The sequence below is a fragment of the Acomys minous genome, assembly GCF_964271855.1.
Source record: "Acomys minous genome assembly, chromosome: 3".
In the NCBI taxonomy this organism is placed as follows: domain Eukaryota; kingdom Metazoa; phylum Chordata; class Mammalia; order Rodentia; family Muridae; genus Acomys; species Acomys minous.
This window is the reverse complement of record NC_140485.1, coordinates 107,817,683-107,845,643: the sequence shown is the minus strand read 5'-3', so window position 1 is coordinate 107,845,643 and position 27,961 is coordinate 107,817,683. Positions and strand designations below refer to the sequence as shown.

The 27,961-nt window shown below is 37.9% G+C and overlaps 1 protein-coding gene across 1 annotated transcript in view; it reads right to left on the bottom strand.

Annotated features, from left to right (window-relative positions):
* Positions 1–58: 58 nt before the first annotated feature.
* The window catches only part of CLVS2 (clavesin 2), a gene marked incomplete at its 5' end in the record, with an annotated part of 86,373 nt that continues 58,470 nt past the window's right edge, over positions 59–27,961 (bottom strand). The window contains 3 exons of the mRNA XM_084775821.1: positions 59–4,628; positions 11,626–11,846; positions 23,364–23,474. Coding sequence (XP_084631947.1) covers positions 4,541–4,628; positions 11,626–11,846; positions 23,364–23,474 — 420 coding nt within the window. The 3' untranslated portion in view covers positions 59–4,540. The remainder of the gene's footprint in view (positions 4,629–11,625; positions 11,847–23,363; positions 23,475–27,961) is intronic.

The following is a 27,961-nucleotide window of genomic DNA, read 5'->3' as shown; positions in this document are numbered from 1 at the left end:
CTTTGGAAACACTTATAAAGATTTTAGTTATTATTGGAACTTTAAAGACAAAAAAGTGTGTATTTTGGCTTTATTTATTTTCAAATTCATTTAATGTTTATTATAAAAACTTGCAACTAAAAAAAATCATGCAATGACACAAAATCAAAAACAAAACTAGATCAGAAATAAGACAATGGCTTGAACCTCTGATGTGTAAATTGGTTTTCAAATGTTTCAAAATAGCTGGGGACTGGTTCATGCTAAAGACATCCTTAGAATTTAGTTAGGTTTTATCTAGGTCTATTTTATTCACACAAATAATGTGGAGATAATCAACAACTCTGAAAACATAGTGGACAGGAATATTCGCATGGAGTTCTGAAACTAAGTCAAATACTGACAAACATCTTCTACACTGTCAACACTTCCCACCCCTCGCTGTAAAGTGCACTTATTATAGCTACAACTATTTGGTTTCTAAATAATTTTCCTTTCTACAGTAACATTTGTCCTTCTCTGAACAAAAGTCCAACTTGAGTGTTTCACTACAAGAAATGCAATTTTTATATTTTTCCTCCAGTTTAGGTGGATTCATTCACATGATTTCGTGAATAAAAACTTCATAGTATTGTGTGTGGAACTAACCTCTGGATTTTTATAAATGAAAATCTTGGATGCATGTAAGTCTGTGAAGGCAGTGAGCTAAAAATGTTGCAAAGCCAAGGTCTGCTTATATTTCTAGTTACTCATCCAATCTGAAGGGCTGAACAACGGCCAGTCCTTATGGTAGCATATGGGAAGCTGTTTTTCTCAGCTAAAGACCAGAAAAGTCCATTTGTTCCATTACTGCCTCTTCTTGCAGCACCGCTACTTCAGGCCACCCGTGCAAATAACAGGTCTAAACTGGAATATCTGTGGCCTACTGGTGTCAAGTATCAATACTATACCACCTGAATGTTAAAATACCACATGCTGGGACTTGAGTCATTTCACTGTGTGTGTTGGGACACTTTCTGGAATGTCATCAAGGCTCAGTACAACTTTTCAAGGAAATATATATATATATATATTCAATGAAAGAAGCAAAGCAAACCAACCAGGCAGATTTTAACCCCACAGTAGATGTACAAAGTCTCTCTGAAGATTTCTTTAACAAAATGTCTTTAAAAGATCATGGGTAGTGTGGTGATGAACCTGAAGCTGTGTGTAGTAGTAGACAGCCTGCCATGGCTCTCAAGGTTTCCTTGTGAGATGACTCCTATCTGTGTTTCCTGATGCCTAAAAGATTGCTATACAGTCTGTCTGTTCCTTTGGGAATGTTACAGAAAGCTTAAATGATTGAATGACCATGAGACCTGCATACACATATTAAGGAGAACATCTTTTGTGGTTTTTCTCTTTAGGGACATGAATTTTAATACTATAAACAAGCATTTTTCCATGAAGTGGCTTATGGAGTGCTTCTGCCCACACAAATACAAATTGTTGGCTGAACCAAAATCATGCATAACCCATTTTTAACAATTTGCTTGAGAACCTCTACTTAACACCTCTATACTGCTTTAAAACAGTGCTCTGTTTTAAATAGCATGGGTTGAAGTTACTACGTTAATCACTCACAACACACAATTCTGTATAAAAACCATCAAAGCACAGCCTTAGATACCCTTCTTCAAAAGACATCTACATGTTACCCTCTCAATATTGAGGGATATGTTGGGTTTTTTAAAGAGAGTGCAAATAAACTGGGTGTGATATTACTGATGTTTTATTCTATTTTTAAAGAGGCACTTCTTCATATTCTTTAGAGTGTATGTGGTGATCTTATCTTATTTAATAGCCAACAAAACGTGTCACTGAGAGTACGATAAGAAGAGTTCTTTATTTTTAAAGTCAGTTTTGAAAGCAGCTGTTCCTGAAACAACTGAAAGAAAGATATAAGAGATGGAATGGACAAAGAGAAAAATAAATGGGAACTTGGCCTAGAGCTCAGAGGTGGAGCACGTGCCTGGCAAACTCAGGACTGGGTTCAATGCCCAGCACCATTTTTTGAAAAGGGAAGAACAGAGGTGAACTGGACTACTCCAAATCGATGTGGTACCTCTTTGAAGTTCACAAATGTAAAGCAATGAGACCACTTACAAGCCAAAATATAGCATCCAAAGTAAAGAACAGAATCCATCAGGAGCATAGAGTGGTCTAGAACACTCACACTTACATGCTAGTTGATGGACCATAAATGTTGTTACATGATGTGAGATATCCTAAGAGGGGAACATTTGCCTAAGCACTGCTTTAGCTGATGCTGAAGGGAGCATTTATAAATTTGAATAAATAGTCTTTCACTCAGCAGTTTCAAAACCATTGCTAGAAAATCAAAAGGCATCATTGTTTTAATTTGTTTGTTCATTTTTAAAATATTTTAAGAGTTCTAGCCAACTTTCAGCTGCTCATTTGAAGAGGAGCAGACGCTTGACAATACCAAATGTTGGTTTAGGAAAAAGCGTAGATGATACAAATTATTTTTATATGTGACACTAACTCTATGGTAGGAGAAGGATGCTGGCTATGCTGGGTGACATCTGAAGCTAGAAGAGTTCTGAAAATTGTCAACAAATGATGCATGTCAAGAGACAGAGATTGTCTGTCTGTGCTTACAATATTCTTGGTTTATTCCAGTGACTCCTACTTCCAGGCATATGCTTCTATCATGAAGGAAGTCCAGGCCTAGAGAGCATAGGTCAAGTCAACAACAACCTATTCATCAATAAGTGGTGCCTGGGCTCTGATCCAATTTAAGAAGCTCTGGCTTTTAATCCTCATTTCATTCAAATCCCTGCCACAAAGACAGCCAGAGTACCCAGACCAACAATCACTATTATTTTGAAGGCAGCTGAAGGTTGCCATTCTTAATATATCTTTAAAAATATAAAGCAATTTTCAAAAGTTTATTATCTCTGTACTTGTACAAGCATTAGGCAACCCATGTTGCTGCAGACTGGTGTGTTGGTTCAACGTTGAGATTAGGGGCTGCCAAAGTCTATCTAGATTTTTTTTAAGTTTTTGGCTAATGGATATATCAATGCTTTTATATGCCTTGACTTACACTGGTTTCTAAAAGTTCTTGGAGATATTTTTCTCTTGAATGATGGTAAATTCTCAATCTCAAAATTCATGCCAGGAAAGTAATAAAACTCTTGCCTTTCTACACAGGAATTAAAATTCAAAGTCAAATGTTTAACATTGTCTATAGCTATACAATTTATGAAACAAGACTACAAATTATATACAAATTTGAGTCTAGACTTTAATTGATATATGCTGTCTTTTTTAATCTTTTCTCAAAACCGTAAAAGAATAACAAGATAATTAACCTAAATTTAAGAAAAAACTCATTTGCTCTTCATTGCCTAGTGCCTATGTTATACTGAGATTTGTTGTTTCTTAAAAAGAAAAAAAATCACATTCAAAGGTGACACACATTGAAGAATTCATTTTATGATACATTGAATTCCCTTGAATAGGTATCCTGAAGTCTGTCAAAAGGCTTCATTTTTATTTATTTCACTGAAAATCATTTTCCATGCTATCTCAAAGCCTGTCATATCAATAATTTATTATAACTCAATACAAATATATATGTAATGTGTGAACATATTTTCCAACAAGTGCTCAATGATATGAAATTAGCCCATTTGTAAGTGATAAATTTTATGTTCAAAATTGGCTGTCAAAATGATTCAGAAACTAATTTTCATTTTCTTGGTCAAAGAATTTTGCATGAAAATATTCTAAAGTACAACAGACAAGGGCTACAATGGAATCTTAAGTAAACGAAAGATTGTGAAGTCAGGAGTTTAGATTTAAAAAGAAAACACTCTTTTTCAGAATTCAACGTCTTGAGTTTAGAAACACGTTTTCTTGAAAGACTCTGTGAATCAACAACAGAAGAGGTCAAGACTTTGTTCACCCGCTCATCTTCCGCTCTCTGTCTTCTGATGCAGCCAGTGATGGTTCTAGAATAGTTCCTCTGAAATGGAAATCACTAAACAAGGAAACATCAATCACAACAATTTCCTGGAAATAAGTGAGCTTGCTGTGCCCAAAGTGTGTTTGAATATTGACAGTGCTTCAGAGAATAACAATGAAACAATTCACTATGATAGCAGAAATATGGCTTCATAGGAAACAGGGATACATTTAATTAAATTTTATAGTGTATGTGTCTTTATGTTTCTTATTATAGTCCATATCACTGGCTCAAACTTGTGAGTCAATCTTTCCCAAATTAAATTACTACCAAAATTTACAAACTTGATGTGAAGACTATGTTGTATTTACAAAGAACTTGGCACTTACAGAATAAATTATTGACTTTTTTTTTCAAATCTAGCCCAGGGCACCCATGGTTTAGGCAAATGTGAAAGCCAGATGCCTTATGCATTATGCTACATTAACATGAATAAGGTTTTCCAGCAGGTAAATGCCCAGTGCTGTCCCTGTTGCTGAAAGCCAGTACCTCCCATTTCTAATCCATGGGGTAGGGGTGCAAAAGTTCTCAGTCCAGAGAAAGTAAAGGCTGCATGTTTTCTTCCTCACTCTTATCCATGCGTTTCAGCACTGTAGGGTCCACTACTGATTGAGATCTGGAAAGAATGAAGGCAAGATCAGCAAGTTAGCACCAAGAATTATCCAATTAACAAAATCTTCACTCTTTTCTTCACCACTGCTTCTCCCATCTGAATTCTCTTCCCCCACATCAAGGGCTTTATGAACTGTGGATATCACACACTTGGTGTCAGGGAGAACAAACAATCCCCTCGGGCCTCCTAGTTTGTAAACAGCAAGGAGATCTAAGTAGAGAATAGTAGGCATAATATTCTCCTGACAATTTTCCTATCCTGAAATTTCCTGGTATAGAACAGATGTATCCAGATGGAAAAAATAAATTAATGAGAAGATGATTTTGATGATGATTTTGACAGCAGTAGGAAGCCTCATACCTTCTTTAAAATAAGCTATAAGACAAATCCAAAATATTTATAACCTATTTTTTATTGGCTCTTAATTTTGATTACCATGTCAACAAAAATATCAGAATTTGAATGTAATTTGTAACTTTTCCCACTAGAATATCCAAATAAACCATATGCTTTAACACCTCAAGAAATGATTAAAAACTTTTCAAGCAAAAATGCTTGTTTGGTCAGGAAGACTCTAAAATTAAGATAACACATAATTTGAAAAATGCATATATATGTATGTGTGTATATATATATATATATATATATATATATATATATATATATATATGCTTTTCTTAGCGAAGTGGAATTATATTCTAGTTCATCACTAGAAAACAGCATGAGAACGAGAAGGCAAGAAAACAATAGCACATGCTAATATTGTGTCAGGAAGATGCCATTTTAATGGCTGTGGCATTAAGAAGCAGCTGCCCTTTTAAAGCCCTCCCTGGTAATGAAGCCTTCCACACTGCTGCATTCCAGCCTTTTTGCTGTAGCAATGTGCCTCTTAGCAGACTTCATTAACTCCCGGAAAGGAAGACTCTCGGCTGAATTACAATTGCGCATGCTAATAAAGAAAGAATGTAATGGAACTAATTATATTTTTAGGAAGCACAAGATACACCAATAAAATGAAGCATTTATTAAATAAAGAATTCTGTTTCAAAACAGAAAATGAAAATGGGAGGGTTTTTTTTTAAAGTGGGGAGAAAGTTTGTTAGTTTCTTAGATATCCGAATATTAAGTAGGTGCTAGATCTTAGAAAACATACTGTTTAAACTTTTCTATGTTTCTCTGTGTGTTTTCAGGAGAAAAAGACAATGACTAAAAAGGAGAACAAGGTGAAAAAGAAGACAGAGATCAAAGGGGAGCGGAAGCCACAGAGTAAGATGCACAGGAAGATTTTAGTGTCTGAATTTCTAACAGATGAATTTTCAAACAAAAATAATGACAGTAAGCACTCAATATGAAGAGTAACAATCAAACAGAAATTAATACTTTACAGAAAAAAATCACTAAATATATCTAGTATTCAGACTTTGAGCTCTGTCTTCATCATCTTCAATAAGCAAATGCCAAAGCTGTTTGAACTGCACATGCCCACTATTAAACTGTTTGTGCTCACCATGATATTCTGTTAAAAACACACACAGACACACACAGACATTCTTTTAGATTTGTATAGAATCTGATATTTTAATAATATAGAAGGATAGGTAATTTTCTTCTCCAAATTGGAATTAAATTGCTACATTATTTCCTGGGTTTTACAGTTATCAGAACTACTGAAGGGTGAAGTTGTCTCCATGTGCACAAAAATTTCACCAAAGAGAGGAAAAACCACTGGAAAGGATGATTTAGGGATGCAGGCTCTGTCTCTGGACGCTGTTGCTTGATTTTCCATTACTTCCCCATGGTGGGGCTGCCTTGGCTGGTCCCAGTGGAAGAGGATGGGCTAGGTCCTGATGTGAATTGAGGTGCTGAGGTGGGATATGAGGAAGAGGGGGAAGAGGGGGAAGAAGGAGGGACCCTTAGGAGAGAAGGGAAATAACTATGAGCCATCAGGATGTAAAGTGAATAAATACAACTTTTAAAAAGGTTGTCATTGGTATTGAGTTGCCCCAACTATGTTGTTACTTAGCCTAGGCTTTTGGTCTTACTCCCTTATGTGGAAGAAGAGGGTGGTGTTTGTAAGATCATCAGTATTATTAACTGATTTATTCCAGCCATGATAAGGGAAACTATCTACCATTAATTTACCACTTCTAGCCAGAAGTTCTATATAACTCCTACTGTCTTTTCGCTGAATAACTTATTCCATATTGAAATGGGATGAGAAATAACTATCTTGGTAAAATGCCTGTCATACAAGGGCAAGAACTTGACTTTGGATCCTTAGCACCTGATAACAGCGGAGCACTTGCCCGTGCGTTTAACCCAGCTAGGGATGCAGAGATGGGAGGATTCCTGAAGCTCACTGGCCAGCTAGTGTAGCAAAATTTGTGAGCTTCAGGTTCAAACAATAAGGTAGGAGCAGTTGAGAAAGGCACCTGATATTGACTTCTCCATTTCATATACATACACCCAAACACACATATACCCACACAAGTACACATGTCCATACACATATGAACATATTCAAACATATGCACATGAAAAAATATAGTAAATTAAATTTAGTAATCCACCATTTATTTGTTTAGTAGCTATGCAGCTATAACAGGATGCACCAAAATATTTTAGACCTACACTTCAGAGAGACTATTTAATCCCACTTGATTTCCTATCTGATTTACTTGTGTTGTAATCATGGGAAGACTATTAAAATTTCTACATTATGTTATTTCATATGTAAAGTTGAGGAATATCCCCTACTTTACATTGATATGGTGAGGATAAAACATAATAACACTACAGAAACCACACACACACACACACACACACACACACAACCAGCAGGAAAGGTTAAGAAAGCAGCTTACAAAACATGGTTAGAACTGGAACTCACTAACCTTATATTTTGTCCTCATTATTAATCAGGTAAGATGAGACAATTACTTTCTTGTTAGTTAACTCCAAGAAGCAAGAGTACGGATTTAACCACATCAGTAGAATACAAATTAACATGTAGTAATGATTGTTTGTCCCATTCAAGAAGATGGATATCTGCAGCAAAATTGCATTTTCAGGTCCTATGAATTCACTGTGGCTATGCCTACGAGCACAAGACCTGCATAACAGGCCAGCCAGAGTCCCTGTATGGAAGGGCAGGTGGGTGGGGTGGGGGTGGGGCAATTTATGAAGTCCCAGTCCCTCACTGAGATACTACTGTCAATTGATGACTTCTAGGGGAGGGAGAGTCGATTTTCTTCCCGAATGTTGTCCCTGAGAGGTTATTTACAACTCAACAAAAATATACTGTTAGTCCTACCACCTAGGACCTGAAGGGTATAAAGTAAAAGACATCTCCGGCAGTAAAGCTAGGCAGAGTCTACTGAACTATGCATCTTTTCAAGGAACTAAGTTCTATCTCTGATGAATTCACATAGTGAGACAAAACTCTCTAAGAATTATAAAACCTTCCCGTGCTATGAGCATACACCAAACAATGAAAACCTTTAAAATTCTATCCAGTTCACATCAAAAGCAAAAACACAGCTGGGGCAGTGGATGGGCTAAGAGCCTGGTCGCCAAGGAACAAAATGTCCCAATTAATTGAAGTAAAGAAGCAGCAGCCAAACTGACTTCAAATTAGGGCTGCATAGCTTATCTAAAAAGGAGATGTTACTTCATCAAAATTATGTTCTGTTACAAGGCTAAATGCAGAACATAAAATTAGAAGGTTTAAGGTGACCAGTGTTAGCAGTGTGCTTTGACTTTTTGCACAGCAGCTATTGATAACAAGAATAATGCTCACAAGGTCGACCCAGGAAACCTGGACACCACTAGTCATTCCAGTTTCAGATATTTGTCACCTATTAGTTATGAGTAATCAGTGTAGACAGCTGTTGAGAGACAAAAAAAAATCACTCACTCTTTCTCTTGACTGGGATACAGTAGGCCATTGAGCACAGCTTTTCTCTGGGAACTAAGGATCCAGAGACTAGAACAAGTGGTCTCCATGAAGTTTATACTGGAGGATAAATATCAAACTAGTCCCTGTCATTTCATAGCATTGCTAAATGCTATGAAAAAATTTTTAAGAGGACAGTGATTGATATGAAATGACCAGAATGAGTAGCATATACAAATAATTAAGACTGAGAGGTTGAACAGGGGACTAGGACCCTTTTGGAAGACATTTGATAAGTCCCAGCCACTTGAAGATGCATGGAAAGAGAACTCCAGCTAACAGTGGCCAGTAAAGGCTTTACAGAGGGACAATCTGGAGACGCTGAAGAGCAAAGAAGAGGCTACTACATCTGGAAGTAGGAGAGGAAGGAGAAGGTGTGATTACCCAGTAGAGAAATGCAGGCAGGGCCAGATTATACAGTGTTTTGTTAAGTCTAATGAGTTGTTATTCATGATATAACCCTCAGTCATTTAAATTTAAAATTGGAGTTGTATAATGACTTAAGTCATATTTTTAAAGGAATTTTTGCATTTCTATGTGGATTACAAATGAGGAAAGGGAAACAAGGTAAGGATGAAATTTTAAAAGGCAATTAGCTATGCTGTGGTGGCGCACACCTTTAAAACAAGCACTTGGGACCCAGAGGCAGGTGGATCTCTGTGAGTACGAGATCAACCTGATCTACAGAGTGAGTTCCAGGACATCCAGGGATACACAGAAAAACCCTGTCATGAGAAGAAAAGCAAAGGGCAATTAGAAATTTCTAAGGAAGGATAAAGAGTGAGTTAGTTACAGGAGTACAGCTAGCCTGAGAACTGTGACTGGACTGTGTGACTGAAACTCACAGGAGGAACAGCAGAGGGAAAGGCTTCTGTTTAGTGTTAAGAGAGGAAACTAGGGCCATTACAGACACCTGTCTCCTAAGCTTTATATAGTTCACCTGCCGAGAGGGAAGCATCACACTGTGTCACACTGTCATAAAAAAGTAGGCAGACTTTCTTTCCATGATCTTATGAGTTCCAGATGAGCCTTGTTCAACACATGTACACACACAGACAGAGAGAGGGGGTGGGGGCGGGGAAACACTGAGAATACAATACTTTAACAAAATATATTAAGGTAAAAGAGACTTTTCATGATAAATGCTAGTTTAACAATTGTAAGTAGATTCCTTTTATCAGGTGACAATTATCCATAGCCAATTGCTTTAAGGGATTTTTGTTTTTGGAAACTCTTGTAGAGTTGGAGAAACACAGTGTAAACATACACACATACACACTTAGTTACACACATGACGATTTTGAATGCAACTCAGGAGTGAACAGAATCTTTAGCAACCTCTCAACAAATACCTCAGGGCACTAACGAATCCTCAGGTTTACTGATAATTATTGTATATGGATGTCAACTGAAGGGAAATGAGACGCCTAAAGCTGGCTTAAAGAAAAACTTGTTAACAAGAGAGGAAATGATAGCAGGGAAAGCTTCCAGTTCTTTCCTTTTACATCCAGGAGGTGTGCGGTTGCCTATAGTGAGCAAAAAGCATCGTCATCGTCACAGAAAAACATGTGTGTCGGCATCTACACGTGAGACAGAGAGATAGAGATAGAAAGACAAAGGCTGATATAAACAGACAAAGAGAGACAGAGACAGAGAAAGGGAGAGGAAGAGAGTGAGAGGAAGGAAGAGAGAGACTCTTTAGCACCATGTATGACTCACTACCTGAATCGAAGCCATAACCAGAGACCCATCAAGCTTCCGGAGAAAAGGATGCAAGATGAGGTTTATGGTGACATGTGAAATGTTCGAGTTTTCCTTGAGGGAGCTGGGGGATCACATACTTTTGTGGGTGATGAGAAGACTTATCTGTTGGCATCATGAAGTTGCACTCTGCCTGGGCCAAAGAAGCCTGAGACTCAAAGCTGTATTGTGTGCCACAGGAAGCAAAGGCAGAGCTGACTATGCAAGCATGCATGTGCAACTCCCGCACACACTAACTGAAAGAAACAGGCATAAAGCTTTATGAGGCAAACAGGAAGATGGGCTCTAACTCACTCGACAATGAACTTTTTGATGATTAAACCTATAAAGATACAGATAAAGAAATGGTTATCTTTAGACAAAGACAGGCCAGAGATATTGAGCAGGTAATACAAGTTTGAATGTAGTGTCTGAAAGTGTGTTTGTGTGGTGTGTGTGAGTGTGTGTGTGTGTGTGTGTGTGTGTGTGTGTGTGTGTCTGTGTGTCTGTGTGTGTCTGTGTTGTAGGTTGGTCTGATGTATTTTGATGCTAATTACCACTTGCTATCTCTGTGCCCCAAGACTGCTATGTAGCCTTGCCTAAAAACTTATTCCTATTTGGCCAATAAAAAGCCAACACACCTGGACAGGGCAAGTGGGGTAAGCATGGCTAAGGTCCTCAGGCTTTTGGGAAAGAGACCAGAGGATGAGGAGTGACTGAAGGAGAAGAGCAGGAGGAAGGAAGCCAGCATCATAGGTTAGGAGAAGGAAGAAGCATATGGCTGGATATTTGGCCTAGATGAAGAGCATTAGCAAGTATTTGGGGTGGTGGATGGTAGGTAGCTTGATAGAAGTTACTAGAAGCAGACAGGGTGGGATTAGGGCAGGGTATGGAATATTTGGCCCCAAATGGGAGCCAGTTTAGGGGATTAATATCTGCCTTGCCCAAGGTTAACTATGGCTACTTTACAATGTAACAGGTGTCTGTGTCTTGACTAATTGCTAAAGGGTTAGAAAATACTGCCATAATAATAATTAGAGCCCTGATAATAATCATTACTATCCCTACTACTAAATAACAACAGCATGTGTTTGTGTGTTGTGTGTATCTTTGTGACACATATGACATTTTTGTAAGTAAGTGATTGGACTTTTATGTTCTCACACAACTGTCGTTGTCACTACGAGTCTTTAAAATTCTATCAGAAAGGAAATACGACAGAAAACTGAAAACATGTAGGATAGGGAAGTCTCAGCGTGCCTTCTCCCAACAGCTGCACCCTCTTCCCAGTCTATGTGAACATACCTCTTCATGGATTTGGGAGAGAGTTCCTTCTCTACTTCCTTCACAGGCATGCTGTAGGAGTCCACGTTGTACTCGCTGTCGTCATCGTACTCATGGTCCAGCAGGGTCCTGGCCCATGTCCCCATGTCATATGGTGGCAACATTCCTCCGAACTCAGAAGGCAGGATCTCAGGATGAATCAGCTGGTGGAGACTGTTCAGGTTGTTACCATGCAAAAATATCTATAAACGCAGGGTGAAAGATGGGAGGGAAACACAGAGAGGAAACTAAATACCATCTAAAAGCTGTGAGGCAGGGGTGAGGCGACTAAAACAAACATAAGAGGTTTGTATGTCTCTCAGAATGCTTAAGTCTCTCCTCTGCTCTATGAAGCAAGATTGGCTCATCGTCTAGCATTTCCTATAAAAATCCTGAGAATCAAGAATGTTTAATTTCTGGATGATCAGATAGTTACTGGGCTTTAGCTGGATTATTCCAGTGGGGGGAAAAAACTTTCAGTACTTAATAGCCAATAAGTGTCACTATTAATAAGGTCTCTAAAGGAAACACAAATTTGATTTTCTGCTTCTTTGTCAGGACCATGGGTATAATGAGCAAAGTTCCACATGTCCTTGGTGTTTTGCTCTGCAAACCTGGTGATGTGCACAATGGATGCTGGTCAAACAGCCTTTTCTCACTGGTTCCAGAGCTGTCCATGTTATCAAAGCCTAAAGCTGCCTCCATGTCTGTTTCTCTTTATTGTCAATAAGAAGAAGACTACTATAACTGCTCTACTGTTGCTTTATAGTTTGAAGTGGGTGCTCTAAAGATAATTAAATTAGCTCCCTCACATAAAAATGCTGAGTGAGGCCCATGTGTCAGAGGATATGTAATCTGTATTATTGCCAATACCCTCTATCCTTGAGATTTACATAGTCATGGTCCAAATGAAAAATAGAACAATGAATTGAAAGGGGAAACACATTATAAGTATACCGGTACTTAATTTATTGGTATTATTGTTTACATGAATATTTTTATAAGATGAAAATGAATTCAAGCCACAATCTCCATTATTATTATCTCCATCAATTGCTTCCATTTTCTTCATTTTTAAAACTAAGAATCATTTAAAATTTTCTCTTTTTAAACATTTTTAACATTATGAATATTAAAACACCATCCATTAACATGTTGACATAACCAAACTCTCTCTGAAATAAGATTATACCAGTGAATAAAAAACAACTTTCAGTACTTAATAGCCAACAAGCATCATTATTAATAAGGTCTCGAAAGGAAACACAACACAGTTGTGGTTTCAAGCTATAGAAAAAGCAGGCTGGAACAGAGCTGGAAGCTTCCTACCCACTGGCTGGCTTTCATGGTTTCTGGAGATGTTGTAAATACTGTTAGGGGAGACAAGACTTCAGCAGTCTTACCTAGCTACTACCTTAGTAACTGCAGTACCATCCTGCCAAGCACAATGCGCAGACTGGTACACTAACTGCACAACTGTTATGTTACTCATTTGCTCTTACATCAGTTTTGAGACATGATCCACAGAAGGAATCAATGTCTCCTTATAAACATGGTTAAACATCCATGGCTCATTACAGGAGGAGGAGGGCTCCTCTTTCTGAGGATTGGGTGAGGGAGGAAGAGGGTATGAAGGAGGAAGAGAAGGTGGGGTTGGGAGATGAAGAAGAAGGGGGCCACAATCGGGATGTAAAGAATTCAAAGTTCAGAACAATCGGGTAACTTATATTGCTAAGCCCAATACAGGGAATAGATCTGAGACTGGCTGAGACATGAATGTCTATGCATAGACAATGCGTTTCGCTGGTCACAAAATCCTGGAGGCTTATTATTAGATACTGTTTTCGTATGGCATGAATGAAGATTTGGAAACGTTTTTCTTCTGCTCATACAAAGAGCAGAGAACTAGCCTTAATTGTTTTGTGCATCCCGCACACCTCATACATTTATAATTTTAGGACTGTATAATGCTTGTGAGAAATTACATGTTTTCAGAAGAAAAGAACCAGACGCTGACCCTGGGTCAGACTTGACAAGATTCATCCCTCTCAGCATGTTGGTCAATGACATCCTGCATCCTTCGTGTTTCAGAACCAAGTGCTTCTGTTGCTATTCCTCATCAGAACAGGAAAGCTCCCAGGACATCTTTGAGAAAATTTCAGATTCCAATTGGCCTAGCATTTCAGACTGTCTCACACAGGACTTCTATTAAGCCTGGAATTTCTCAACATTTACAAACTGGACCACAAATACTATTCCTGGCTTGTTTAACCATTTTCCCCAATTTCAGTTGGGCCCCTACAAATGTATTATTCACCACAAATCATCTGGAAGAAACCTTAAGAGAACGTTGACCCATTTCCCCTAAGAAGGGTTAGGTAGGTTTTTGGTTGCTCTTTTTAGCAACAGATGATTATTTTCATTGGGAGTTGGTTATAAGTTATTATTGGCCTTACTCAGAGAGAAAACAAGGATGGATTCAGGGATGTCTCTCTTTTCCTTTATCTTTCTCTCATAGGTATGGAGAGAGGGGTTGAAAAGGAAGAATGGGGAATATAGAAATACACAAGGATGATAGGACAAAAAGGAAGATTATTGAATCTGCTCCTCAACTTAAGGCCTTAATTGTTACTCACAAATAATGTTATTTTTAATTCACTTGTATAGATTTCTATATATTCTAAGTTTAATTTTGATACATTGATATAGAATTCAAATTTAAGATTAGTGTTCACACATTATATATATTTCTACTCTAATATAAGGTGTTGTACACATATAACTCAATTATAATACAAGATTTACTTCCAATACTTTGAAAGTGCTATTGCAGGCAGTTTAGGATAGTTACATATTACAAGCTAATTGTTAGTTGATCAAATCATGGTCATGTCAATTACTAGTCTATTTTTATCACAAGAATATGCATCCTAGCTTTAATAGATAGATATGACTCTATAGGTAGATAAAGTAAAATAGTTAGATAAGGTCTTCAAGAACCTCAAAAACCTACAGAATCTGATATTTAAAGATGTTTCTCTAACTAAAGATTCTTTGACAATAAGACAGGTTAATTCCTGGCAACACCCAGCCTACCTCAAAGAAGATGATGAGCATCAATGAACCTCCTGTGGATATGGCTTTAACTATGGCAAGCCAGCCACCAGGTAAAATGTCCTCATTTCTGCCACAGAAAGAATTCTGCATAAAAGTGGTCAAGCTTGAACACAGGCAGAGTCAAAGACCAATCTCTGCCTAGACAGGTATGCAAGTTTTCAACAGTTCCTGCCTCACAAATATATCTGTCAGATATACTGGCCCAAAAGGCTGAAAATGATGCTCCAACATTATAGAGAGTTTTGGGTGACTTATCAGGCAGCAAACTGAGTCTGTTGGGGGTTTTTGTTTTGTTTTGTTTTTCATTTTGGAAGCTGTTAACCTGCACCTCCAGTTTACTGGGGTAATTAATTTTATTGCTTCTCAAGTTTCTAATGGGGTTGAAGATCAGATAGTTTAGTTTTACAACTAAGCTTAGTTTTTTTAGGGGGTAATTTATTTTTAGGTCTAGATAGATGTTTTAATTTGATAGAGATGAGATATGATAGATACTGATTTACATTCAGAATTTTACACCCACCAAGATAGGAAAGATGTTTTCTCCAAGGTTGCCAAATAAAAATAGCCAAAACATTATGAATGTAGCATTTATGTAATTCCTGATTGTTTCATAGTTCTTGTTGTGTGCAATGTATTGCATTTATGTGTAAAAACTTTTTTAAAACTTTTTTTTTTAAATCCATAGCTGAAAGATGTATCAATCTGTGGGTATAAAAATTAAGAACTTAGCTGGGCATGGTGGCTCTCACCTTCAATCCCAGCACTCAGGAGAAGAGGCAGGTGAATCTCTGTGAGGTTGAGGCTAGCCTGGTCTGCAAAAACAAGTTTAAGACACCCAAGGGTACACAGAGAGACCCTGTCTCGAAAAACCAAAAAATAAAAAAAAATGAAGAGCTTATGGGAAAGTTTATCACTATATCCACATAGAATAACAGTATTAGGTTCTTTACTAGGAGTCATGGTCTAGCCAGCCACAGACTTCTGGCCCAAGTATTATAGCAGGTATGAATTTATTCTTATGAAGCAGGATTAAAGTTCAATCAGAAAGTTGTTTACTCATACACCTGCATCATTATTGTAACAGTGGGCCACATCATGTACGGCCAATTGTTAGTTGTTTTAGCTCACAGAGTTTACAGCTAGCAAAGACTACTGGTTACTTTCCTCTGTAACAGCATGCCTAGAATCTTCTAGTATGGTGAAAGCTAACCAGTAGAGATGAAGCTTTCAGATTATCTTCATATTCACATATTACTGCATCTTTAAATTCTCATCAGAGAAGCCCAGTTGATGCTAAATGACACAGACACACACGACTTATCATCATGCCGAAGATAAGAGACTATTGGGTATTTATTTAGTTCTAACTAGGACATTTATATCGCATATCCTCCTTCCCAGAGCTTGGACATCATCACAGCAAGGAACCGGAAAAGACCGACAGAGCCACAGGTAGTAGATATCTGCAGCAAATCAGCACTTTCAGATTCATAGTGGCCGTGACTGCACGCACAGGGTCTTCATAAGGACAAGCCAACTGAATTCCCAGCATGAAGCGAAGCAGGAGAAGAGGCACAACTCATGAAGTCCTGTCCTTCCCTGAGAGTCTATTGCGTTTAGAAATGTGGTCCATGAGAGGTTATTCCTGCTCCTGTAGATAGCCCCAAATGCATGTTCATCCAGGCAGCTTCAAGAAGGCACATAAGGCTTAAAAAAAAAATAAAGTGTATAAAGATGGAAAGAAAAAGTGGTTATAAAGATAGAGTAGAGTAGACAGGAAGAGGCTGTGAGGTTAGTTGGACTGATTAAAATACATTTCATATTGCAAAAAAAATCTCAAGGAAATAAAAAATAAAAGAAAATGAAGCAAATCAAAATAGGACTGAAGATGGTTTCAGCCCTAAGTGTGAACTTCCTAGTGTTTTTTTTTTTGTTTTAGCGTTTATTGACATGACATGGTGACAAAGTGCATGAGAAAGATTTGTGTTTATGCCCATAGATAAATGTTTATGTTTTGTTGTTATACAAATGCTTCTACCAGTCTTAATCAGGTAAATTTCTCTTTGCAATGAGTGGTAGTGAATATAGAGACACATTGCTGCTAGAGGTGTTGAGAATAAGTGATGACTGAGTGCTTAGCTGTTCCCTAAAAATGACATTTTATACTAGTCCATCTAAGCTTCAGGAAACATTACAGAAGAGAGGGCAGAAATAGCCAGAGAAATTATTTCTTCTGGACATAGCACAGTCAATGCAATTGTGATCTCACAGTAGCTGCAGTTGCATTGCAACAGCTCTGCACAAGACTGGTCCTTCCAACACTCAATCATTGGCTGGGTGGATGCTCACATAACCCTCCCCCTCCCTGATAAACCATTGAACAGTGGTGGGTTCTGGGGGAGAAATCATCTTCTGCCAATATATGTCCACTTATTAGACCACAAGGCTGCAATGGATCATTCCAAACCCATGGTCTCATAGAAGGCCCAGGTTAAACTCATGGAAGAGAGATGTGAGGCCTGAGGCAAGGGGGTGGAAAAAGACAAGAGAAGATCAATGACAGTAAACAAAATACACTATTATATGTACAAATATATTACTATGTCTTATGTGCATACACAAGTGTGAAATTGTCAATATTCAAATATTTAAAAATTTAGAAAATACAAGAATGTGATTCACAAATCCTTCTTCCTGATCATGTTTTTATTATCAGTTATTGCCTTCCATTTCCAGTCTGAGAATGCGAGACTTTTAAAGTATAGTTTTCTTTTTCTTCATTTTCATCTCCATCATCGCAAAAATATAGCTCTACCTCTCAAAAGCATCACTAGCATCTTACACAAATTTCTGTAAAACTTATTTTAAAAGTGTATTTTATAAGTAACTTAATTTCACACTTTGGGTTCAGATGAATGGGCTAACACATTCATAATTGTTCTCTGCACTTTTAGAATCCACAGAAGCAAATATATAGGAAAATATATCTGTATCATCAAGTGACTCATAGGGAGGAAAATCCCTAATAAGCTATTGTTTTTAACAAATTATGGAAGATTAAAAACAAATATCAGCCAAACATTGGTCAATGCTGAATCCTGAGTGAGTGTGTGTGTGTATGTGTGTGTGTATATGTGTGTGTGTGTATATGTGTGTGTGTGTGTGTGTGTGTGTGTGTGTGTGTGTGTATTCTTCAGTCAGAAGTATTTCCCTAGAAAATATAGTTCTAAAAAATCTTATTGTGTCATTTATCTAACTGAAAAAAATTAAATGTTTCATCACATCAGAATCTTCCATCAAATCATGAGGGTGTTGTGGTTAAAAAAAAACATCCTTAGAGCAGTAAATTCTGCAACATTCTGCTACCTCCTCTCTCGGCATCACTTTCAGCATTGGCCTTGATTCCACTCTCACTGAGGAAATAGGGCAGCCAGCTGAGATCCACCCACCAGCATCTGTGCCCATGTGTTCCACCTCACCGCTAGAACAGACAGAGAAGAAACCTCACAGAGACCAACTATTCCACATGCAAAACAAGATCCATTTTCTTTTGTTGACTCCCTTTTATTTCCCAACAGTTATCCCTTGTCTTTCTCATATTATAACCTTACCCTCTCTTTCCCATCTGAGAAAAAAAAATGCTGTCTTCAATACCCTGCAAATTGATGCATAAAACCTATGTTGGCTCTTTAGTTCATAGCTTCAATTTTCTGTTGACAACAGAACTCACCAGAGGAGTTGTGTTTAAGCATTGTTCAGATACTCTCCTCCCACATTTCATAACATGGTCCATATCTACCCAACCTCTTAATCTACATGATGTCACCGGTTGTCAATTTTGCTCTCCCTGATGAACTCAATATCCAATTCTTGCCTCTTATATCCTCAAGCCTCGGCAGAACTAGATAGGGGAGATGTCTTCCTAACGGACATAGTTTTCTCCTACTACCATTGATTTTCTTCAACCTTGCTACATTCTTCTTTAATCTCCTTTGCTGATGATCCCAACATTTTTTTTTTTTGGAAGACACTGTCTCACTATGTAACCTGGCAGGCCTGGGATGTGTTATGTTTATTATGTAGACCAATGCTACCTTTGAACTCACAGAGATCCATTTTCCTTGACCTCTCAGGTGATATCAATAAAGACATGTGTTACCATGCCCAGCCCAACACCAATATTTTAACTTTAATGAAACCAAGGCCTTGATTCCTGGACTTATTATTCTTTAACTACATTCTCGGTGATTTAACTCAATCTTTAGATGTTTAATATTAACCACACACAACTAAAAATGTGTTTCTAGAAATCAGACTATATTCTTGAGTTCTGTATTTGAAGCCCCCTCGCCTTGGCATTTGCATTTTAATGTCCAATGGGTACCTCAAATCCAACAGATCTAAGACTGAACTCAAAAATTTCATGCCCCCCCAAAACTGCTTCTGCCTATTCTTAGCACCAATAATGGTGTGATCCTGTTTCCTGTTTCTCAAACCAATACATATGAATCATATTTTACTTCTTGCATCATCCAAGCTATCCAAAAATTATTTTTGTGTTATCCTTGTTAGCAGTGGCACCCCTGTCCTTTAGCCACAGCACATTTCTCTTCGTCATCATCCTATTTCCTCTCTTCTTCCTTCAGAATGCCCTCAAACATGGCAGCCAGAGTGGCTGTGCCAGTACATACACCAGATTACATCGTCCTGCTCATAATTCACCACTGGATGATCTGTTCACTGCAAAAAGCAAACCGTACATGGCTCCATTTTTTCCTACAAGAACTATTCTTTTGAATCCATCTCCCACTACTGTCTTAGAGTATTTGTCATGGGCCGTTCTTCTGCCTGGAGATTTCTGCCTTATCATATCCATGACCTGTGCTTCTGTATGAATTCCTTCACTGTTGAGCACGTTCATCACTCTGATCCTGCTCAACAGAGAAACGAATGCTTACTTTTTCACTATCATGTGCTTTTTAACACCACTCATCTGCTAATGTATCATTTAATTTACTTAGTGTCAAGATACATGTACACAAGCGGTAAACTTTAAACCCCTACCCAGCTCTAGCCAACGGACAGAAAATTCTCCACAGTTGAGTGAAGAGTAGGGTATGACTTTCACACGAACTCTGGTGCCTCATATTTGACCATGTCCCCTGGAGGGGGAGACCTGGTGGCACTCAGAGAAAGGATAGCAGCTTACCAAGAAGAAACTTGATACCCTATGAGCATATACAGGGGGAGGAAATCCCCCTCAGGAACAGTCATAGGGGAGGGGAATAAGGGGAAAATGGGAGGGAGGGAAGAATGGGAGGATACAAGGGAAGGGATAACCATTGAGATGTAACAAGAACTAATTAATAAAATAATATATATCTTGGGAAAAAAAGATACATGTACACCTTTGATGATTAATAAACCACAATAGTACCATTTCTCAAAACCCACTGTTTACTAATATCCTTAAAAAATTATTATCTTTCAGAACTTTAAATGTGAGCTGGTCCTCTGATGTGGACATCAAGAATGCATCATGACTGCTCATCTGGGAAATGTTTGCTCCTTGATTTCTTTGTCTTAAATACTTCTGTGTTAAGAGATTCTATTGAAGTTTTGCTATTGACTTGTTTTGGTTTTATTTCTTACATCTATCTATCGATCATCTATCATTTTCTCTTCTGCTATCTCAGGAAAGTTATTTGACCCTTATGGGCTCATTTGTCTTACTATACTTCACAACACTAAGAGTTATCCTGAAAACAGCCTTTTCTTTTTCTATTTAATTTTCTGTGTCACTTATGCCATTAAAGAGATGACACCAGGTCAACAGGAAGAGAAAAGAAGGAAGAAACATACAGCTGCAAATAAGGAAAGCTATACACACACGCAAACACACACACACACACACACACACACACACACACACACACACACACATATATATATGCATGCATGTTAATGGAAAACCTAGCCCCTTGTCAACCTTTGGGTGGTGAAAAAAGCTTAAGCTGGGGATCCCCCAAGGTTGCAATGGGATGATGAGTTGAAGCTAATTGCCTACTTTGCAGAGTCAGCAACAATGCCTTTATTTAGCTGGCAATGTAGGAGCAGAACTGAAAAACGCCTTCACTATAGGAACTAACACTGCATTGAATGCTGAGATTTTTAAGCATGGATATAATGGATGGGAAGCCTGGTATGAAAATTCCAGCCATTGATGAAATTGTGAGAAGAGACTTCATAATGTCAAACAGAGAAAGCCCCACCATTCCTTTATGTTTGTATTTAACTTAATTTAAGAAATTGAAGCCATACCATTTCTTGCACACCTGAGTCTATGGAAGAAGATTCCCAATGCACATAGGTTCCCTTTCTGTAGATTTTCAGAACATGTATTTATAACATCAGCAGTGTAATGTGCTTGAATAAATGTTATGACAAGGCATCGCTTGTAATGCCAGTAAGAATAAAATACCTTTGCCATGTGTGTTCATTATATAAGTACAAATTAAAGGGATTTAACCTTTAGTCATTTTACATGAAAATTTTCAAGCCATATAAAATTAACTAAAATTATGAAGTTCAGGCACCTCACCTCCATCTGGCTAGCAATGCATTCAAGAGAGCAGTCGCATGACGTAAAGATGAGACTGGTTGAACTTGCACTTGCACTGACACACAAGACCACATAAGACCAAATGACCCATCTTTTCTTTGATCTTATCTCTTATTATCTTCCCCTGTAGCTCATTCTTCAGATTTCTTGTGCTCTTTGTTTCTGTTCGATATCTTAGACACATGCTGACCTATGACTTGTGTCTTCGCTGTCCTCTCTCTGTGAAACTTTCTACCCTTCTGACCCTCTAGCTGTTCTATCCACTAACTGTAATATACAGCAAAATGTTGATCCTTCCAGGTCTCCTCGCCAACCGGGAAACATGAGGGGGAAAAAAATCTTACCCTAAAGCATTATTGTACTAAATGAAACACACATAAGGCATTGAGGACAGCATGTGGCAAGAGGGAACACACACGTGGAACTTGTGCTAAAATCCCCAGCAGATGTTTTGGATAGCCTGATGACCACATCATAAAACAAAGCCTGGGGGTGCATTTGTGAAGCACTTCGATATACTTTTGAACCCTAAAATATGCATAAGCTCATGCTAAAAGGCAAGAATAACTCAGTATAAGTCACAGTTGTTTGTAGAGTTCTTCCTCCTGAACTACTGCAATATTTTTAACAAATCCACACAGTCAGCCCTCCGCTCACTAGTGCTTGGTGGGAACACATAATTACTGTGCTTTCATGCTCAGAATGAGGACTTTGCAAGACTGGAAGACACAAAATGCTTAGTCACTGAGATTCACATCACTATTGTCATCCACATATGTAAGAATACTTTACAGTGTCACTAATCATTTGATGAGATTAGCACCACAGAGGTAACTGCAACTGGAAGCTGTGAGGGCATATACTGGCTCCACAGCTTCCCAGCTGCATCTAGGAAGAAGCACATTATACATCCTTTCTCAGACTTCCTTCCTCAACTCGGAAATAGGAGAGCATGTTTACTAAATTTACTTTTCAGTGTTCAGCATAAAATCAGTAATCAGAGGCTGGCAAAGAAAAGCTAGGAATAGGTTTGGCTGTGCATACAAGTTATCCAAGTTACAACTAGATAAGAAAAATAAGTACAATGACTCCAGATAAGTCACTGTATATATTTTTTAGGCTATAAGGAAAGATTGGGAATGTTTTCACCAAAAAGAAACACTAATTTTTAAAGACAATATGTATGCTTACCCTCGTTTGAACTATTCACAATGTATGTATATTTATTTAAATAAGTAAGTAAACAATATTTTAAATGTGTTTACAGAGCTGTTAAATGAATAAATGAAATTTATTCACAATTAAATACAGTTTAAAATTCTATATACCATGGTGCCAGTAGTGAATGTTCCAAATAATTATTATTGTTCCATAAATCTTGTGCTTTTCATTCATATATGTTTATTGATACTCTTGTATGACAAAACTCATTTTTAAGCAAATGCACATAACATATTATTTAAAGAGGTATTAACATTTCAACACATCAGCATTATTATAAAAATACCCGATTGATCATGACTGTTGCTACACAAATATATCAGATTCTGCAAAATCTGCTTCATTTCAGTAAACATTATAAAATAACAAGCTCTAATTTGTCAGCACATGAAAGAATGACTTATTTTTAGACATCACTTGAAATTAAGTGCACCAACAATAATAGAATAGCATTGCAGAGTTTTTTTGTTTTGTTTTGCTTTGTTTTTTGAGGTTTACAATGAGACTGAAGGTACTAGCGTTTCATTATCTGGTGAGAAAGTGGGGAAACTTGTTTTTAAATGTTCTGTTTATGAAATATCGTATCTAGAGAGATTGTAGGCTTTCTAAAAATTCAAAAATGTTTTATATGCTGAATACTAATATAGCAAGATTAAAGAAAGTGTATCGTGGCTGACACAGAACAATCGAGGTGTACATCATAACTCACTGAGTAGGGGTGGGAACAGAGATCAGAATTAAAACAAGAAGCAAAGGTTACCCTTTTCCGAGTCTTCTCCTTCAGGAATGGTCTGATCACAGTATACAGGGCATGGATGTACCAAGGCTGATTGACAAAATGGATTCCTCCAAATCTTGCGGGGAAGCTATCCTAGAGCAACAGGAAAGGCATAGATGTTAGGACAGGCTTTTCTACACTGGGTGGTTCAGGAAATACTACATATTATGCAAATGTTTTAATCTGTATACTAAAGAAAGAGGCCCAAGCTCTGCCATGGTAAGATTATCTTTAAAAACTACAACTCCCCATTCTTCCATATCCCTCTCACCTGGAGTCCAATAGCGAGTCCCAGCATCTGTCCTGATCCCCAGCTGAGTGAAGACTCTCAGAGGACATCCATGGTGGGCTAGTATCCAATTATAAGTGAGTCTATACCATGTGTTATCTTTTTGCATCTGGGAGCCCCACAAGAAGAGAATCATCAAGGCTGGCAGATCTGAACCCAGAGGGCCTGCACAAACTGCTGGGTCAACCAAGGACAATACATGCAGTCAACCTAGACCCCCTATTCAGATCCAGCCAATGGACAGCTCCTTCTCCACGGTTCTGGGGAGAGCGGGGGCTGCCTCTGACATGAACTCTGGTGCCCCCGATTTGACCATTTCCCCTTGCTGGGGAGGCCTGGTTGCACTCAGAGGAAGGGGACGCAGGCTATCTGGATGAGACCTGATAGGCTGTGACCATATGGTGGGAGAAGAGGTCCTTGTCTGTTATAAGTCTCGAGAAGGAGAATAAGTTGAATGAGGGAGGAAGATGGGGAACGGCAAGATACACGTGAAGGGATAACGATAAGGATGGGGATGTAATCTGAATAAATTATTTTTTAAAAAAAATCATTAGCCACCATGAAAAAATAAAACATTATACAATATGAAAAATAAACAAATAAACTACAACAATGTGTAGTAAAGCAAATCCTTCCAACAAGCGGGTTGCTGGAAAGAATTTCAGCATCTGTCAGACTGCTTGTTATATGCCTGTTAAATTCTAACAGTTATTATCATCACAAAAAAAAACACAATAAGTAGGCAGATCAGAAAGAAGTATCAAATACTGGATTCATGTAGAATAAATGTTTCATTTAAATGATTCATCATTATAATACAATATTTTCTAATTAAAGTATTTTATTAACTGTCAGTGCAGTCATTTGTAGTGGGAATGATACCTTATATGAAAACGCGTTTCCATAGAAAAGCGAGTGAGACAGCTCCAGTGCTTGCTGCCAAGCCTCAAGATCTGAGTTCAATCCCTGGGCCCCATAGGATGTAAGGAGAAAACCTGCAGGCTGTCTTCTCGCCTCCAAACATACACTCTGATGAACCCACCTACCCCCAACTTCACAATAAGTAAATGAATAACTCAGAAGGAGTGAGTGTAGGTAAGGGCACTTGATAGCTTGCATTCAAGCCTAGGAACTAACATGGCAGACAGAAATAAGCAATGCCTATAAGGTGTTCTCCAATCTCCACGAAGACAACATACCTTGTAGTTCTCTTCACACCAAAATTTAAAAAGTAAATTAAAACTTAAAATTGGGATACACTAAAAACACACCTCACTTTCTTCCAATTATGTCTAGGTTTTATTGTAAACATTCACCTTTCCTTATTTCAACCACTAGAAAAGAATCATGCTTAGGCAAAATGAAATCCCAGCGTTGTGGTACTTAAACTTCAGGATACATTCAGTAGGTTAACTGAGTGTCCAAAACGTTCAGCTCATTCCAGGGGAGAAAAGTGGGATGCTGGGAAAGTCTACTTCACCATCACCAAAAGCCCAGAGTGACAAAGTGAGGTCTGATCTCCATATCTGTGCACCTGTGGCCCAGTGTCTAGCATAAATGAACACCCAAGCCAGATGTCTCACTATCTTGACACCAGATTGAATATATTGAGGATTCTCTTCCAAGGCACCTGACTCTTTTCTGTTACTTCAAAACTCCACAGGAACCTACTTCATTGGCCTTCGTAAACAGACAAATAGAAACAACAAAATAAACTCCTCTAACTAGACTTGTTTTTCAAGGAGTACCACAAGTTACTAGCATTTTCCTTTCTTCTTCAGAACATGAGTAGGAACAAATAAAAGGTAATGGTCACAGTGAGGATGCAATTTAGTGTTTTATTTTTAATGTAAACATTCACTTGAGTAAGATTCTCTGATTCAAAACATGTACCAGTGTAAGACAATAAATGATTTTTAAATGAGGATATTTTACAAGTATATATATATATATATATATATATATATATATAGTGTGTGTGTGTGTGTGTGTGTGTGTGTGTGTGTGTGTGTGTGTGTAAGTATATATGCATGTGTATTATCATATAGCATATATATGCATATATATGATCTGTTGCCACATAGCATCATTTCTGATGCTCACTATTTTTTAGGGTGGTTCTATCAGCAATGAGTACTATGACTATGTTATGGTTTATGGTAGTTGACTTATTGTCTCTCATCCATGCACAATGTGTTTCATGTCTTGTGTATTTGCCATGGTCCAGACTGCAGCTCTCAGGGCATCCATCGCATGCCCATTCAAGCGAGTGGAAATTCCGTTTTCTCAGCATTGGTGCTGCTTCCCAGAGTGCATGCTCCTCATGTCTACAATGAATCAGTTTACACTCCTCCTTCCCCCAGCACTGTGGGCCAATTCCAGCTATTTTGTTTTTCTGGTTTACTACAACCTTCTAATTTTACAAATCTTGTAGAAATAAAATAGAGTCACACACAAACTTTATTTGCTAAATTCTTGGTCTCTGTTCATAATGAGTATTTTCATCATTGATATTAAAAGCTTTGTGCACAATATTTTTGTATTCTTGAGAGTGTAAATTATTTGTTGTCTCTACTGATTTTTCTCATCCTGTTTATGCTGACCTCAAGTTTTGTAACATTAATTATCAAGCATCTAAAAGCTGGCTTGGAGATGCCTTTATCCAGACAAGATCTGCTTATACCAGGTATAAGATGGTAGCTACCTCATGTGGCTTCAAATTAATTTCCAATGCTGAGCTTTCTCTGACTCCAACATATGTTTAAATTTCAGACACTCTTGAAATAACTATGGCCCTGGACAAATGAGAAGGCTACTAAGACCGTCGTTACCAATATTGACACCATTACTTTTCTACCAGATATATGAGCCGGCAGGCAATTTTTGTGGTGGTTTCCTGGACAGCAGTGGCTCTCTTTCAGGACACAGCATCCAGAAGGGTCCCACATCCAGTCACCTACTTGCCTTCACCATGTGCAGGCACACCCAGACTATAGCACTTAGGACCTCAACCCTGCCTCCTTCTTCTTTGTAGGTGACATCTAGAAGGCATGAGGCCTTCAAGGCAACAGCAATAATTATGATCTCAGCAGCTCGCTGGCCTCTGAATCCCAACCACAGGCATGTGAACTGAAACACACAGCTTTGCAGCAATTCTCCAGGAGCTCTATTGCCTCAAGGTTTTTTCCCCATTAAGCTTTAAGTGCTTACAATCTGTAAATAAATGTACTTTTTCCTGAACTGCTCGGAAAGATGTCTGCTTTGTGCATACAACCCAGACCAACTATGCTGTATTTATGTTTATATTCCCTGCACTTTGCAAATATGTCGCAGAACACAGGTAGGCAAATTTCATCAAATGAAATACCATCTGATATTTATTGCTTAGTGAAACTATTTAAATAATCAGTCTTTTCCAAACCACACTTCCTTTTCTGTAAGGAACAATACTTAATGGAAATGCTGAATTCAAATTTCTATTATTTATTGAGCATATCTTATAAATGCATGGCTCCCATACTCACTAACAAGACCACTTTATAAAAAGAAAAGCACTTCTGAGGGTATTTTATAATGAGTTATAAAGGCAGTCCTTTGGCCCAAAATAGCACTACAGAATATAAGATAATGTACAAGGCGCCTATCATTGATTCTGCCTAAATCACAGCTCTACCCGGCAAACAGGAATATAGGAAGTGCCCTAATAATTAGGGAGAGCAAAGCCAACATAGGATGAAGAAAAATGGATGTGCATTCTACCTTCCAAGAGTTTCTCCCAGCTCGCTGTTCCCATTCATTTTTGTTTGTTCTTCAGCAAAGCACTTGGCGCTTGCTGCACACTATGTATCACCTCAACGCTATAGGGAATAGAGGATGAGCTCACCAACATTCCCCTGACATCAGCATGTCTCCAATCCTGTGCTGGCATGACACTCAAACAAATATCCTTCTTTGGGAAATGGTAAATCAAGAAGTAACTCCAGCAAACAGTGTGGCTTCTCTCCAACGTGGATATTATTGCAATCAATTACAAGATGAGGAAGGGTCAAAAGCAATGCTTCTGTTTTTTATTCAGCCCTCCAAACTTTGTGAACAAGGAGCACATATGTCTAATACATGTGTGTATCAGCAAATTGCTCATATGAATTGCTCATATTTTTCTCACAAAAACGTGGGCCTCAGATAGAGATTTTGAACTCTTAGTATGTTATTCAAATTTGTAAATTAATGTTCTAGAACATAAAAACTGTGATGATAATATTATTGGTAATGTTGCCAAATGGGAAAGACT